The sequence below is a fragment of the Strigops habroptila genome, chromosome W (genome assembly GCF_004027225.2).
Source record: "Strigops habroptila isolate Jane chromosome W, bStrHab1.2.pri, whole genome shotgun sequence".
NCBI lineage: Eukaryota > Metazoa > Chordata > Aves > Psittaciformes > Psittacidae > Strigops > Strigops habroptila.
Window position 1 is genome coordinate 14,401,607 of NC_044301.2, and position 17,748 is coordinate 14,419,354.

General features: G+C 43.2%; 1 protein-coding gene across 12 annotated transcripts in view; it reads left to right on the forward strand.

Moving 5' to 3' along the window:
• Positions 1-17,748, forward strand: part of LOC115619073 (CUGBP Elav-like family member 4) — a 528,109-nt gene that overhangs the window by 254,773 nt on the left and 255,588 nt on the right. For all 12 annotated transcript variants that reach the window (XM_030511095.1, XM_030511101.1, XM_030511093.1 and 9 more), the window contains exon 3: positions 4,648-4,696. In XM_030511095.1, coding sequence (XP_030366955.1) covers positions 4,648-4,696 — 49 coding nt within the window. The remainder of the gene's footprint in view (positions 1-4,647; positions 4,697-17,748) is intronic.

The following is a 17,748-nucleotide window of genomic DNA, read 5'->3' on the forward strand; positions in this document are numbered from 1 at the left end:
TCTTCCCCTTCTTTGTCAGACCAGCTCCACCAGCCTCCAGTAGACCTGGCCTCCCAAATGGAGCCCCATGTTCTAAATAACCAAACCCCTGACTATGGCACCACCATTCTAACCATTTGTTAACCTGCCAAATGCGCCTAGCTTTTTTAAGGTCCTCCCCTTTGTCCTGGAGAATTGATGAAAAAAACTATCATCTGAGCTCCAGAGCCCCTAACCACCTCTCCCAGGGCTCTGTAGTCCTTCTTAATGTTCTCCAGGTTACTGCTATCTATATCTCTAGCATCCACATGGACCACTAGAAGGGGGTAATAGTCAGCAGGACTTACTAGACCAGGCAGCCTCTCAGCAACATTCCCTGATCCGAGCCCCTGGCAGGCAACACACCTCCCTCGAGACTGGGTCAGGCTGACAGATGGGTGCCTCTGTGCCTTTCAAAGTAGAGTCCCCTACTACTATGACCCTCTGCTTTTTCCTGGAGGCACCAGTAGGGATCCTCTTTGCTGGTGCATCAGCAGGATGCTCATTAGGTGTGGTGGGTGTTTTCTCGTTAGCCCCCTGCAGAACCGCGAAGTGGTTCTGGGTGGGGACATCAGATTTAGGAGGAAGCCCCTTGCCGTTAGTTGTCCTCTTCCTCCTTTTTTTGTTGATTTTTTTCATTACTAATTCCCAGCTTCCTGGGTTGCTGCCCTCCTTCTTTCCTATATGAGCAATGCTGGACATTTGCTGCCCCGTACAGTTTGGGCCTGGAGCAAGCAGCCCAGCTTCCTCTCAGCTTCCTCTCAGCTTCCCTGGCATCTTTTACCTCACCAACAGCCTCCCGCAGCTCAGCCACTTGCTGCAGGAGGACCTTCACTAGGGCGCACCGAGTGCAGCCCTGTCCATTGTGCACCCTCTCCTCAAGAGACCAGTCGAGGCACTTTCTACGCTCTGAGGTCTGCGCCGCAGCCTCCCCTCTCATCGGCTCTATCTGCGTGCCTACGCTGGCCACCGCCGGGGCAGAGCTCCCAGAGCGGGCCCTGGTCCTGAGGCGAGTGCTCACCATCCCGCTCGCTGCCCACTCGCCCTGCTTGTGCCATCTGCCGTGCAAACTGCCGCGCCACGCCCTGACTGACGTGCCACGCCGTGTTTGCGGGCCCTCTTCGCCATGCTCCTTGCTATGGGTTTTTACCCACTGAGGGCTGGTGCCTTCGCTCTTGGCGCCGCCCCCCTGTGAGTCAGCTGCTTGTGTCAGCTGAGCTGCCGGCTCCTGGGCAAGTCCTGTCAAGGACTTGAGGCTTCCTCAGTGGCTCTTGCCGCTCCAAACTGAGGCTCCTGGATGCTGTGCTTCCCTTCGCTCCAGTGTTAAAGGCATCTTCTCTGGAGATACCTCGGCAATTCATCATTAGAGACATCCTTGTTTCTAAATTGGAGAGACATCAATTTGATGGATGGATCACTTGGTGGATAAAGAATTGGCTAGATGGCTGCATGCAAAGAGTTGTGGTCAACGGCTCAATGTCCAGTTGGAGACCAGCAATGAGTGGTGTCCCTCAGGGATAGGTGTTGGGACTGATCTTGTTCAACAGCTTTGTCAGTGACATGGACAGTGGGATTGATTGTGCCCTCAGCAAGTTTGCCGACGACACCAAGCTGTGTGGTTCGGTTGATACGCTGGAGGGAAGGGATGCCATCCAGAGGGACCTTGACACGCTTGTGAGGTGAGCCATTGCCAACCTCATGGAGTTCAACCAAGCCAAGTGCAAGGTCCTACACCTGGGTCAGGGCAATCCCAGGCACTGCTACAGGTTGGGCAGAGAAGAGATTCAGAGCAGCCCTGCAGAGAAGGACTTGGGGGTGTTGGTTGATGAGAAACTGAACATGAGCCAGCAGTGTGCGCTTGCAGCCCAGAAAGCCAACCATATCCTGGGATGCATCAAAAGAAGCGTGACCAGCAGGTCGAAGAAGGTGATCCTTCCCCTCTACTCTGCTCTCATGAGACCTCACTTGGAGTACTGTGTACAGTTCTGGTGTCCTCAACATAAAAAGGACATGGAGCTGTTGGAGCAAGTCCAGACGAGGACCACGAGGATGATAAGAGGGTTGGAGCACCTCCCATATGAAGACAGGCTGAGAGAGATGGGGCTGTTCAGCCTGGAGAAGAGAAAGCTGCGTGGAGACCTCATAGCAGCCTTCCAGTATCTGAAGGGGACTTAGAGGGATGCTGGGGAGGGACTCTTCCTTAGGGACTGTAGTGATAGGACAAGGGGGAATGAGTTAAAACTTAAACAGGGGAAGTTTAGATTAGATATAAGGAAGAAGTTCTTTACAGTGAGGGTGGTGAGGCACTGGAATGGGTTGCCCAAGGAAGTTGTGAATGCTCCATCCCTGGCAGTGTTCAAGGCCAGTTTGGATGGAGTCTTGGGTGACATGGTTTAGTGTGTGGTATCCCTGCCCATGGCAGGGGGGTTGGAACTGGATGATCTTAAGGTCCTTTCCAACCCTAACCAGATCCTGTGTTTCTCCTTGTGGGGAGGATTGTTATGGCTAATAGCAATGTTGTGTGAGAGGATAACGTCTGCCATTATTTCGATGAGTTGGTTTTACTCAAGGGAGGGAAGAGCCACAATGAAAGGTATGAAGTGTTACAATTATGAATATCTTGTCCAAGTTGTGCAAAGCTGATGGTAAAGGTCTATTGGTTAGTGGGTGTCCTGGTTTCAGCTGTAACAGCTATTTTTCTTCCTAGTAGCTGGTGCAGGGCTGTGTTTTGGCTTCAGTCTGAGAATAATGCTGATAACACACCAATGGTTTAGTTGTTGTTAAGTAGCGCTTACCCTGATCAAGGACTTTTCAGTCTCTCATGCTCTGCCAGTGAGGGGGGACATAAGAAGCTGGGAGGGAGAAGAGAAAGGACACTTGACACAAACTAGCAGAAGGGATATTCCATACCACAGCACGTCATGCCCACTATGTAAACTGGGGGGAGTTACCCGGAAGGCCCAGATTGCTGCTTGGGATGGGCTGGGTGTCAGTCGATGGGTGGTGAGCAATTGTATTGTGCATCGCTTGTGTTTTCTGAGCTTTCCTTTCTTCTCTTGTTGTTTCCTATTAGTATTATTATTGTTGGTATTCTTTCTATTATCACTTTATCTTACTTAATTTCAATTATTAAACTGTTCTTATCTCAACCTGTGGGAGTTATATTCTTTCTATTCTCCTCCCCATCCCACCTGGGTTGGGGGGAAAGGGGAGGGTTAGCCACTGACTATGTGGTGCTGAGTTACCAGCTGGGTCTTAACCACAACAGCGGGTTTGGTTTTGTTTTCTTTTCAGCAGTTAGCAATATAGACAGGGAATCTGAGACAGAGGCTTTGCCTGAGTCTACAGAGTTGCTTTAATCTCATGACAATTCCCACCTGAAGAGCAAGCAGTGTGCTTGAACTGGTGAATTGTCCTCTTCCAAAAAAAGCCATTTCCCCACTTCGCCAAAAGTAAACCTTTCTGTCTTTTATTTCTGCATAGCCCTTTTTTTGTCTTCATGCCAGGTCCTTGCTACAGAGTGTCTGTGTAAAAAAAGTTCCGTACATGCAGATAGGAAACAAATATTTTCCTCTCAGTGTTTTTCCTTATTATTGCTATCACGTCAAGATCATCTCACTTTCTGTTATGTAGTCCATGCACACAGTACTTTCTCTTTTGTCTAGAAAGAAATTGTCAACTGTATAAATCATAGTATGCATTAAGTTACACTTGCCTTTTCCTTAATTTCCCCAATTTTTCTTTCTTTTATTGTAAGCTCATTCTCTCCCCCCCCCCCCCCCCCCCATTTTTTAGGATTGTCTTTTCTCATGCTCCAGTATCAAAACAAACATTAGTGTTCTCATTTTTGCTAAAGGTACTGATAGTCTCTTCTGTGTTTTGCAAATTGACAACATCCAACTAAAAAGCAAGTAGGAAGAGGGCTGTCTGGTTTTTGTGGTTTGGGGTTTTTTTTTCTCTGAAGGCTGAATTCAAAGTTTATTCAAGTTCAGTAGGGATTTTCATAGCCTTTAGCAGATTTCAGTTCAGTACCTACATTGGTAGATTTATGGACTGTTCTGCATTGCAAGACTGAATCTGGTGGACTCTAGCTATTGTCTCTCAGGCTGCTGTATGCAGCACACACCCCCTATAAATTCCTGGCACTCTTACTGACTGCTTGGTATGTAGTTTGTGGCTGTCTTGGAAGGAGAATCAAAAACCTCTCACCGCCCTCTTCTGACCATTGGTGTTAGATTGCACATTGTGTCCACATTAGGAATCCATAACATGTAGCATGACTGCAGCTCTAAAAGTTAACAGGTTTCAAGTCAGACATTGGTGTATGATTGGTGTCAACATGAAACTGCTGTAAATATAAATCAATTCCAGTGGTTGAGCAGCTGGGGAAGCACAGTAACTGTGCAGTCTGGCATCACTATCCTGCACATGAGAAGGAAGACAGGGTTCATCTCTCCTAACTCTAACAGCATAGAGTACCTTTATGCCCAGTGGAGAGGAACAGGAATTGCAGAAGGCCATTCATCTTTTTTATCTTTGAAACTAAATTTAACAGTGGCTTAAAGTCTCACACTAATTACATTATTAATTACAGTAATTATACATCTCTCTTTGCTGTCTTTTTTACAGATGAACAGACCTATCCAGGTGAAACCAGCAGACAGAGAAAGCCGAGGAGGTAGTTGACTGCTTAAAGCCAGAGTGATAAGTATAACTGCTGTCTCTTGGTTCTCTCAGGAAGTGTGCTGATCAATTACTAAAGTAGTCAGTGCCAAACAAATTCCTTCTGCAGCAAGGATTGTCTTTATTAAATCTCCATTACTTGCTTTCTTCATATTCAATTATTATCTGATTTTAAAAGCCAGGCACCTGGAAAACAAATATCTGCCTCTTTAAGAAGTGAAGCATCAGGCCCTGACTTAACAAGGTTTAACAGCAGTCTAGGTAATAATGTTGTTTTTTCAAGTTGCGCTGAGCTGAACAAGTGTTTAATTTGGGAAGGATAAAGCACATATTTGATGGTTTGTGTGACCATGTTGGCTCTGCTTGGACTGAAGAAACTCTGCTTTTGGAAAAAGCAAATTCTGAGGTATCAGTTTTCTGTACCTGTATCATTTTATGTGGATGAACCTGTTGTGGAAATTCAGACTTCCTCAGTCCCTGGGATTTAGTCAGGATTTACACACTTGTAGTTGAAGTTGGGAGTTAGTCTGTTGCTTTTCCATACTGCAGACTGGATTTGGAAGGCTTTGCTCACTGAACATTCAATAGCTCAACAGTGATAAGCTGTTTCCTGTAAAAGATTTTTCTATCATCGGAAGTGATTTGGTGATACTTCACCATAGTCTTCTAATGTAGCCTGTTGGATAAAACACAGGGTTAGCTGACAAAGTGTGAGAAGTGTCCCTTATACTGGGACCACTGTACTTTTTTTTTTTAATTCTATCTGTACTTTTTAATATGTTGAGATGAATATATATAAAATTACATGGTTCTTCCTTCCTCTTTATCCCTAAGTGTTTGGGAAAAAAATAGGCAAGCTTTTGCTCATATATACAGAGCAAAAATATTATGGATCATATAAATGTGGGCATAGATTTTTTGTGATTTTGTAATGATGTGGCTGTTAGATATTTGAAAACTCTTTAATTTTCTCCATAGATGTAAACTCTTCCTCATTTAAGGAATAGCTATCTTTGTACTGGCATTAGTAGAAATCTTTTGCATCAAGTACTTAGGAGTAAAGTGCCTCACAGACAAAAGACACTAAAATTATGTTGGTTTTTTTTTTTTAGTTGAAAGCTTTGTACTCCAGAGCCTTTGATTGCTTCAGTGTAAGGCAGAAACTCTCCAGTGACTCAAGTCATTGGAAGAATTTGCAGATAGCTTACATTTAAAGAGCTGGTATTTTTCAGACAGCCTTCCTTAGAAAGCTTCTGTTGACCTCTAAGGAAGGCTGTCTGAAAAAAATAATCTTTTTTTCATCCATGCTGTTCCCATAGTGCTTATATTGGTGGTGATCATAATGCAATGGGCCAAGCTGGTGCACTCATCATTAGTGTGAAAGACACATTGTCCTAATTCCCCATTGAAAAACTGCTTCTGGGCTGGTGATGTTTCAGGATGGCATGACTCAAAGGCAGCTATAGGAGGAATAGCACAATTGGCACCCAAGGTAAGCATTGCATGATAACTACCTTCATGAGCTCAGCAGTTAAAGCAGATAGGGCAAAGAGAAGGCTTAAAAGGAGGTCTTGCATCTTAGGAGCACATCAAAAGACTTCATTAGGGCTACAAGATTAAGGGTAAATTCAACAGCAAAGAAACTTAATTTGTATCTTATTATATACTGTCATGTATCGGCATGGGACGTGAGGGAAGAGAGTCTCTTGGAAGATGAAGAGGCTCTTCTGTACAGTACAAGTCTGCTCTGCCTAAAGCCCAAGCTCTGACTATACCTCTATCTTCTGGGTTATGGGTAATTTTGGTGCCAGGGCATGATATTAAAGAAAGAATGCAGTGCTCTTTGAATCTGTAGTTTGCACGGAGGATTTTAATGGAAATGGTGAGTGGTATGGTTTAGGAACTGAGATTGGTTTTTATATGGATCAGATGCCCATATTTTGATAAAACACTAACCTTTGACTTCCAGCAAGTTCTTCCACAACCAAAAGTTAATGGGAGACCAAAATTTACTCTCCCCAACCAAATTCTAATCAGCATTTTTTCCTGTTCTGAAGTCTGGATTCTGATGGACTTTAACCTTTCTTGTGTCTTGATTGTCAGTTGAACTTAAAGTAGGCATCTTAGCATTTAGTGTGTATGATCCAAAATTTAGAGTATCAGACCATCTAGGTTTTGGGAAGAATTCAAAATGTTGCTTGGCACAAATTACACTCTGCCCAACAAAATGGAAATGCAGAGTGCCAGTTATTATTTTTCTTAATCAGTAATTCGGACTAGAAGCAAGAAAAAGCAATAGTTTTCAATAAAATTAGCATTGTTTATACTAGTCTAATCTCACAGGAAGAAGAAATTAATGCATCCTCAGTACATTTCTCTAAGGAAACAGGCTACATTAACTGGAAAATTTTGAATTACTGCCTGTTTGTGTATGTGTGTATGGTCAAGCTACAAAATGTTATATAGGGATATTCCTTCTGCAAAATGCTTCATGAAGGTTCAAGTACCTAATAGGTTATGACTGCCCCATGTGCATGCCACTGGATTTAATTTCTTCACACAACTGGTTTGTAAATAATTTAGTATCAGTTTTGCCTTGAACAGGACCTGAAAATAGCCAGGCTATTCCCATGCCCCACCCCCAGCACCAAGGGAGGGTCATCATTCATGTAGTCCGATCTCCTCAAAACCCCAAATGGAAATATTTCATGCATCAGAATATGTACAACTAGTTTGAACAAGAGCTTCTCTTTAAAACACCACATTAAATAGCAGTATTATTTCTAGTGGTATCCACACTGTGCATTGAGGATAAAGAACCTATCCCTAGCACATTGCATTTCAGATGGTTTGTCTGACCAGCTGCACATAAACCTGACTCTTAGCCAGACCCCAGGACAAGGCTGGCCATCATTACACTAGATGGTTTTTGAGTCTCTTTTTGACAGTCATAAATGTTTGCAAGTCCCTACCTCTGCATGCCTTTCCAAATGACTACTATATGACTCTGTGTGACATATAAAGTTAGCAGGGTTTTATCTGTCTGGTGTAATTTATTAATATGATTTAATTATAGAATCATAGAATCATAGAATCATAGAATTGTAAGGGTTGGAAAGGACCTTAAGATCATCTAGTTCCAACCCCCCTGCCATGGGCAGGGACACCTTGCCCTAAACCATGTGGCTCAAGGCTCTGTCCAGCCTGGCCTTGAATTATAGAGCACAGCTGCAGAAAAATGAAAGCTGCTTAGGCACTGCACTTCCTGAATTCAACACCATTTTGTGTCAGTTCTTTCAATTGTTTTTATCTGCTTTACCCCTTACCTGCTTGCATTTTCTTTCACCCAAGCAGTCTGAGGTGTTTTACAGGCACACTGCTGGAGAAACCGTCATGGTGACCAAGGTGCAATAACAATTTGATAGAAGGGAAGAGTGAGGCACGAAGAAATTAAGGTCAGACAGTTCATCGTCAGGTGCTTAAGTGCAGCAACCTTCTTCAGCATTGCAATACTAGAGGACTGACCTGCTTGTTGCAGTTGTTTCTACTGCTTGTTTGCAGACTGCATTGGTTCCTGCTTGAATAATGATTGCTTAGGAACTTTGAAATGAAAGCTACTATTTTGATTTCTGAATAATGATTCAGGCATTTAATTTCAGGGACAACGTTTGAAAACAGTGCCGTAGGAGAGTAGCTGAAGAGATGGCAATAGAGCAGTAGAACAGAACCAAGCTTGTTCCACAATGCCCATTCAAACCAGGAGCTCTTTGGAGAGATGTTTTGGACCTTCGGTGTTAGGACTTACCCCTTCTGTCCCAGCATGGCTAAATAATATTTGTAGAAAAGGGTCAGGTGCTTTCAAAAAGTGTGTGTGTGAAATGTCTGTTCACCCCAAATGCCTGTAGGTAAAGATGTTTTCCCCACTGATACCTTTGGTGATATGGGCAGTAGAAGAGACCATGGGCTGTGTTGAGGTAGTGAGCTGCTCATTACAAGTCTCTGGCTTGACTGTTAGACCCTTCTTGAGGGTCCTCCTTTTGCCCACTCTGCGAATGGGGCTATTGATGTTTCAGGCATCTTTGCCAATAGCTTTCGGAGACTTGCTTCCCTCCTACAAAAACTATGCAAGCATTAAATAGCAGTATGATTTCTAGTGGTATCCTGATAGCATGAGATGCATAAACAAGATCAGCATTTGTTGACTGTTACTGAACCTTTGAGGATTATCTGGAAGGGCTTTCTCCCTTCTCACTGGCAGAGCATGAGAGACTGAAAAGTCCTTGATCAGGGTAAGTGCTACTTAGCAACAACTAAAACATTGGTGTGTTATCAGCATTATTCTCAGACTAAAGCCAAAACACAGCACTGTACCAGCTACTAGGAAGAAAATTAACTCTATCCCATGCAAAAGCAGGACAATCAGGTTGTCTCTTTTTAAAAAAAAAATCGTGTGTGCTATGCTTAAATGAAACCTGAGTGAGAGAATGTGAGCTCTGCTCCATATATTTGAAAGAGCTTATCCCCATTGCCTTTATCAGTACTTTTTTATTAATATCTGCCTCACGATCCTCTTTCCTCACCAAGCACTGATTTTTGTTTTCCTGTAGTAAACCCAACCTTCCCTTTTGCATGCTGTTTTCAAAATTTTTTTCTTCTACAATTATCTATATATTTTACATATAAGTCAATCAGTTTCAAATTATTTGTCTCTGAACAGATGTTTGCTGAGTCATTTAGCTGCTCAAAGTTCTTCAGTTTGTTCTTCCACATCCTGTTTATTTAAAGCACCTTTTGAGGCTCATTTTGCTCCCACTTGGCAGTCTAATGATGTTGGACACAATATGTATGAACATCTCTTTAGAGGCCACCTCCCCATGCTACAGTCTTGCCTATGAAATCATTGGGGTTTTAGTCCTTAGTCCTAGTAATCATCTGCACTCACAATTTTTCTTATTTTTCAAACTCCTGTTAATTTTCTGCACTGCTCCTCAGAGCATTATTTTATTTCTAAACAACTACAGACAGCTTCTTGTCAATGCTGCTTCTGCCAGGCAAATTAAAGATGAGAATTTCAGTCTTCTGACTATGGCGAGCTGTCATCTGATGTTATTTATTGTGAGAAACAACTATTTATTATGGCGTGATTTAAAAACAATGATGAGAAAAATAACAATCCAAAAAAAGATGTGAGGGGATGGCCCAGAGATTCTGGGTTAAGGTGGTCAGACAGCATTTGCCAATCAAGAAAACATAAGGGATTGGAAGGCTGCATATAACAGTTTAATACTATTATTATATATAATATATATAGTTTTGGTTTTTTCCAGGTAGGTTTTCATCCCATTGTCAGTACCAGCGTAGTAAAGTACCTTCCAAGTCATGCATTAAGGCATACGACCAGTTTCTCTCCCATGCAGCATCTTCTTTTTTCTTCTCAGGTGGACAAAATTAGGTTAATGATCACCTTAGTTTTGTTTTTGAAGTCTGTCTCAGTGTCCACATGTTTTTAGCCCTACACCATGTTTAAGTTAATTTTGGAGTTGTGGATCCTCTAACTCTGGCAAAATGTAATTCAGCAAAGGCTGTCAGCCAAATTTGAAATTAATAATTTCAACTAGGCAAATCAATGATATATAACAACTCCCTCATGTGCATTTGCACAATCCGTGCAAGTATAAAAGCTAATCTCATATTGCTGAAGAAGAATATTTGTTATCAGTTTTAAGTAGACCTTGGCAGTTTGGGGAGGAGAATCAAACACCATGTTTCTTTTCAAAATGTATGCCTGTAACTTAATAAAACTTATTAACTTATTGCTGGGGAAAGGTGACGGAGAGGAGCCAGCTGGACCTCTAAGACCATTTGTTTTGTATTCCCCTGAGTTTTGGAAATAGAAGTGCTCATGCAAAATCAGAAACAGACAGTACAAAATAAGGTTTCTGTGGGTATTGCTTGGACAATGAAAGCCTATGCTTAGCTGGCCCCATAGCCATCCAGGAACATGCCAAAACACAGATTTTCTTCAAATATCCCAGGAAATGCTGTGTTAGATCAGCTCCAGCAGTCCTTGCTGTCTTTTGTCATGATTACAGTCTCAATCATCATATGTGTCATGAAAAAAGCATCATAAAAATTGTAGACTCTACTTTTTTTATAATCATTTCTTTCTAACATCATTAATTTATTTTTACAATCAATCTGGAACTAAGATATTGTAAACCCACTTGTTATCAATAGCTGGCAACAGCCTGTTATTAATTGTCCTGGTTTCTGCTGGGATAGAGTTAATTTTCTTCCTAGTAGCTGGTACAGTGCTGTGTTTTGGCTTTAGTCTGAGAATAATGTTGATAACACACCAATGTTTTAGTTGTTGCTAAGTAGCACTTACCCTGATCAAGGACTTTTCAGTCTCTCATGCTCTGCCACTGAGGAAGGGCACAAGAAGCCAGGAGGGAACAGAGACAGGACACCTGACCCAAACTAGCCAAAGGGGTATTCCATACCACAGCATGTCATGCCTACTATATAAACTGGGGGGAGTTACCTGGAAGGGATCGATCTCTGCTCGGGTTGGTCTGGGTATCAGTCAGCAGGTGGTGAGCAATTGTATTGTGCATCACTGCTATTTATTGGGTTTTTTTCTCCTTTTCCTCCCCTTTTAGTTTTATATTCTCTCCCCTTGTTATTTCCCTTATCATTACCATTATTATTAGTAGTAGTAGTATTATACTGTACTTTAGTCATTAAACTGTTACCTGAACCTGTGGGGTTTACATTCTTTTGATTCTCCTCCCCATCCTGCCTGGGGAGGGTGAAGTTGGGGGGGGGGGGGTGGTGAGCAAGCAGCTGCACAGAACTTGGTTGCCAGCTGGGTTTAAACCACAACATTAATGGAAAGAGTTTTAAAAGATACTTGAGAACAATAATAGTGAAGCTAGCTGCTGTCGTTCCTTCCACAGAGAATTGTTTTTGTACCATTTTTTTCTACTCTGTTTTGTTTTCTGTTTTTCTCTCTGAATCTGAACATCATCCATTTATTTTTACTTTGGCTCAAAAAAAAAATAGAAAAACCATTAGTATCCTATAAACAATAGAATCATAGAATGGTTAGGGTTGGAAGGGACCTTAAAGATTAGCTCTTTCCAACCCCCCTGCCATGAGCAGAGATACCTTCCACTAGATCAGGTTGCTCGAAGCCCCATCAAACTCAGCTTTAAATACTTCCAGGGATAGGGTATCCACAACTTCTCTGGGCAACCTGTGCCAGTGCCTCACCACCCTCACAGTAAAGAATTTCTTCCTGACATCTAATCTAAATCTACATCTACCCTCTTTCAGTTTAAAGCCATTCCCCCTTGTCCTATCACTACATGCCCTTGTAAAAAGTCCCCCTCCAGCTTTCATGTAGACCCCCTTATAGGTATTGGAAGGCTCCTATAAGGTCTCCCTGGAGCCTTCTCCAGGCTGAACAAGCCCGACTCTCTCAGCCTGTCTTCATAGAAGTGCTCCAGCCCTCTGATCATATTTCTGGCCCTCCTCTGGACTCACTCAAACAACTCCACATCCATTTTAGGTTAGAGGCTCCAGAACTAAACACAGTACTCCAGGTGGGGTCTCACAAGAGCAGAGTAGAGCGAGAGAATTACCTCCTTCAATTTGCTGTCCATGCTACTTTTAGTGCAGCTCAGCATATGGTTGACTTTCTGGGCTGCAAGAGAACACTGCCAGCTCATGTTGAGCATTTTGTCAACCAACACCCCCAAGTCCTGCTCATCAAGACTACTCTCAGTACAGTCTCGAACCCAGCCTGTATTTGTGCTTGGGATTGCCCTGACCCAGGTGCAGGACCTTGCACTTAGTCTTGTTAAACTTCATGAGGTTCACATGGGCCCACCTCTCAGGCCTGTCATGGTACTTCTGGATGGCATCCCTTCCCTCCAGTGTGTTGATGGCAACACACAACTTGGTGTTGTCAGCAAACTTGTTGAGGGTGCATTCAGTCTCACTGTCCATGTCACTGACAAAGATATTTGTCCTGGGTTCAGCTGTAGCAGTTATTTTTCTCCTTCTTAGTATCTGGTGCAGTGCTGTGGTTTTGACTTTAGTCTGAGAACAATGCTGATAACACACCAATGTTTTTCGTTCTTTCCTGCTAAGTAATGCTTACTCTGATCAAGGACTTTTCAGTCTCATGCTCTGCCAGTGAGGAGGGGCACGGGAAGCCAGGAGGAAGCAGAGACGGGACACCTGACCCAAACTAGCCAAAGGGATATTCCATACCACAGCACGTCATGCCCACTATATAAACTGGGGGGAGTTACCCGGAAGGCCCAGATTGCTGCTCAAGTTGGGCTGAGTATCGGTCAGCAGGTGGTGAGCAACTGTATTGTGCATCACTTGTGTTTATTGTTTTCCTTTTCCCTTTTTAGTTTTATATTCTCTCCCCTTGTTATTTCCCTTATTTTTATTATTGGTGGTAGTAGTAGTTTTGTATTATATCTTAGTTACTGGACTGTTCTTATCTCAACCTGTGGGATTTATATTCTTTTGATTCTCCTCCCCCTCCTTCCGGGAGCAGAGGGGGAAGAAGAGGGGGGAGTAAGCGAGCGGCTACGTGGTTTTGAGTTACCGGCTGGGCTTAAACCATGACAATGTTAAACAGCGCTGGTCATAGTACTGACCCCTGAGGATTGCCACTCATCACTGGTCTCCAGTTGGACATTGAGCCTTTGGCAACACTTTGAGTGCGAACATCCAGCCAATTCCTTATCCAAGTGGTCCATCTGTCAAATCCATGCCTCTCCATTTTAGAGACAAGGTTGTCATGTGGGAGAGTGTCAAATGCTGTCCTGCATTTATCTGTCAAATGTCAGATTCATCATTTAAATAATACCAACTATATAAAATATTCAATTTTTTTCCCCACTTGTCTTGAACAGAAAGTTCAGAGCTACTGCTGTCACACTTCACTGCCAATCAGATAGGAGTGCTAATGTATTGTGCAACATTGGCAGTGCCAAAATGACCATGAATCTGTTAGGATGCATCTATCAAAAGCTGAATGCTAGTGACACTGGAACAGCTCATCAGCAGTGATGGGCTGCATTCTGCTCACAGAGTAAATAAGGAGTGGGTTACAAAAGGAATTACAAGAGAGATGGTTATTCTGGAATTCCTACAGTCTAATCCAGTCAAATGCTTTCTACTTTGCCTTTGGATACACATGATGTCTTGTTTCTCCTGCTATAGGGAACATGAGCTGGTGAAAAGCGACGCTGTAAGCAAGCATAGTGCAATGTCAAGTGAGTCTCCCCTCATGAGGCATCATCCTGACCTGGATCCTGTTTTCCCTCTTGAACTGCTTACAAGGATCAGCAGGCATGTAGTCTTGATCTTACTGTCTTCTCCTTTTCTGTCATCTGCTTTATCAGCTTCGTAGCCATAGTCCATAATCCCCATGGAGCATCTATATGATGTGTCAATGCTGGTCTAAACAATACAAGACAAAAATTGAAGATCTTGATGGTTACCTGCTTAGTTTTGACATAGTGTAGCTATCAAAGACATATCAATCCAGGGTACAAGGGAGTAACACAGAGAAATATATAATGAGTATATTAATTAATTTGCACAATTGTTCTGCTGACAGGCGGGGTACTCAACAAAATGACCACACACTAGCCGTATAACAGGCACAGTTTATTAAGCAAGCACACTAAAGCAAACAAGCACACTAACATGAATCAGGTATATATCTCTCTACATATAGTGAATAAGTACAATAAAGCAAATCAGAGATATATATAAGTAAAGTACAGAGGAAAATTAGCAATGCATCAAATCATTACTGTATAGAGAAAACAGATTAAGAAGAAATACATCACCAATTACCACAAAATCATCATCCAGGCCCACACTTCAAGCTGGGAAGCCCCATTGCAGCTGATGCCAGGAGTCTCAGGTAATTGGGAAAATTCCTACGTGGTGCGTCCACCCGTAGGTGAGGCTTCTCTCATGGCCACAAGAGGGTCCTGCTTTTATACCCTTATCAAAACAACCGCCTTTATGCCAGATCTGTAATTGTTTACTCGTGGGGCCATGCAGTTTCTCATGATCTCCCTGTTATCTGCGCTGAGAGCATTGCCCAGGCACCCCAGCGTGGCCAAGTATGAAGGTCATAGAACAGCTGCACCCTTATGTTTTCCTACCTCTTTCTGACAAATAGTCATAATTAACATAAATATATATACTCTACTGAATACACTTTGACAAAAAACATACTTTGTCATGTCTCTCAGTCATGAGAGGGAATCAACTTTCAGCTAGGTTCCCATCCATTACAAAAATACATGGATGGCCATGGAATTATGCTTGCTGTAGTGAGAGGGGAGTACATAGCATATGGCTGGAGGACATGATGTTAATAGAGACCTAGAGAGGCATGTTGTGAGGCATCAGAGCAGCGTCCCCTTCATCACATGTCTTGAAGCATTCTACAGATCTGTCAGCGATACCACAGGGGAAGAGGTAAGGTATCATTTTTTTGCCACGTCAGTGAATATGAACCTGATAGAAAGGCAGGCTCAATACTCAAATGATTTGCAATAATTGATTTGCGGTTGATGGAAGAGCAGACTGCCATGCACAGTGAGTTTCGTGATGCTTGGTGTTTCTGAATTACCTGTAGCCTTTACAAGTATTTGTGCGTATAACAGGCTGGTTTTCTTTGATAACCATAAAAAATTCCCTTTTGAGGAGAATGGCTGATAAACTTGAACCCTCAAAGCATAGAAGAGCAGAAAGAAACCAAAATTAGCCAAAGCAATCCTGTCATGGTTTAAGCCCAGCTGGTAACTCAGAACCACCCATCCGCTCACTCACTCCGCCCTGCTCTTCCTCCCCCTGCTCCTGGAGGGATGGGGAGGAGAATTGAAAGAATGTAACTCCCACGGGCTGAGATAAGAACAGTCCAGTAACCAAGGTATAATACAAAACTACTACTGCTGCCACCAATGATAATAATGATAAGTGGAATAACAAGGGGAGAGAATGTGGCGTATGAAGGGCATGGACTCAAAGCATCTTCATGCAGCGAATCACTTTATTGCCTATTGCTCTAGCTTTTATACCATTCTAGCAAAAGCTATATTTACCCTATTGCTCTAACTCTTATACCAAGCTGTTTTACCACATCATGTTTAGTTCCTGCTTTACAGTTTAGTTTTTTCAACATTCTTCGTCATTTCACAAACAGTCCCAAAATAACCAGTTCCCTATCTTTCTGTTCTCCGGCTTCTGTCCAGCTGGGTTTCTCTGCTTAATCACACAGTGTACTTTGCTTCTTCTTTAACTCTTTCTTCTCCAGCCAAGCAGTTACTTCTCTTTGGCAATAATCAAATAGTTTTCATCCTCTCCACAAGAGAATACAATTGCTCACCACCTGCCGACCAATACCCAGCCCAACTTGAGCAGCAATCTGGGCCTTCCGGGTAACTCCTCCCAGTTTATATAGTGGGCATGACATGATGTGGTATGGAATACCCCTTTGGCTAGTTTGGGTCAGGTGTCCTGTCTCTGCTTCCTCCTGGCTTCCCGTGCCCCTCCTCACTGGCAGAGCATGAGACTGAGAAAGTCCTTGATCGGAGTAAACATTACTTAGCAAGAACTAGAAACATTGGTGTGTTATCAGCACTGTTCCCAGACTAAAGTCAAAAACGCAGCACTGCACCAGCTACTAAGAAGGAGAAGAATGACTGCTACTGCTGAACCCAGGACAGTATCCACCCCTTATTCCATACCATTCACGTCATGATCATATCCCACATTTTTCAATATACCATCGCTTTTGTCTCATATATATACACACATATACATATATACACACACACACACACAAAGAGAGAGGTATCATTCCTTAGTCCGTGGACCAATCCCTATAAAGTTGCTGAATTCATGCAGTCCATGATATCATGCTCCATCTCTTGTAATAGTCTTTCAGGGCAGGAGAGACGGTGTGTAGTGTTGGGTTGTTGCCTGCTGATGAGACCGCCAAACTTGTCTGGTCACTGCTGAGCTTGTCTGGTTTCAACAAAGTTCATTCTTTGTTGGGGTGATGATCAGATGGAAGTCAGGGTCAGTCGATGGTGACCTGACGACAGTTCTGCTGCTGCTGCTGGCTTGTCCCATGACTTTATTCTCCCCTGATGATCATGACAGCACATATCTTCTCTTCAAAGCTCAGAGTGGTGGAGATGGGCATCTAGCTGATGGGCTATAAAAGTGTTATAGAGCAGGCAACAGCATATAATTGAGTTCATTGGCTGGTTTCCTCCAAAATTAAATCCCCTTGAGGTACACACCAGACTTCCCCATCTTCCCGCATTACCCACCAAGTATATCCAGGTCCCTGAGCAAAAGCAACCCCACGAGTGGGTTTGCCTTTACCTGAAGCAGGAATAACCCAGACTGTCTTCCCCAACAAATTCTTTATGTGCACCACAGGAACTTTATCCCCCTCTACAGTACATAAAAGTTCTGATTGGGCTGGGCCAGCCCTGTTGGCAGATCCCCTAGTTTTGACCAACCAGGTGGCCTTTGGTAAATGTGTATCCCAGTGTTTGAAAGTTGAAAGTCCGCTTGGCTTGCTTAATTGCAGCACGTTTCACATTTGTGAATAACCTGGGCAATAGTGTCCATTGTTAAGTCCACCCCTCGATCATGAGCCCATCTATATGTTACATCTCTGCCTTGATGGCCTGAGGTGTCATGGGCCCACCGGGCTCAAAATAATTCACCCTTATGTTGCCAATCCAAGTCCATCTGAGCCACTTCAATCTTAGCAGCCTTATCCACTTGCTGGTTGTTCTGACATTCCTCAGTGGCTTGACTCTTGGGTACATGAGCATCTACGTGGCGTAACTTCACCTCCAGGTTCTGCACCCAGGCAGCGATATCTTGCCACAGTGCTGCAGCCCAGATGGGTTTACCTCTGGGTTGCCAATTGTTCTGCTTCCATTGCTGCAACCACCCCCACAGGGCATTTGCCAC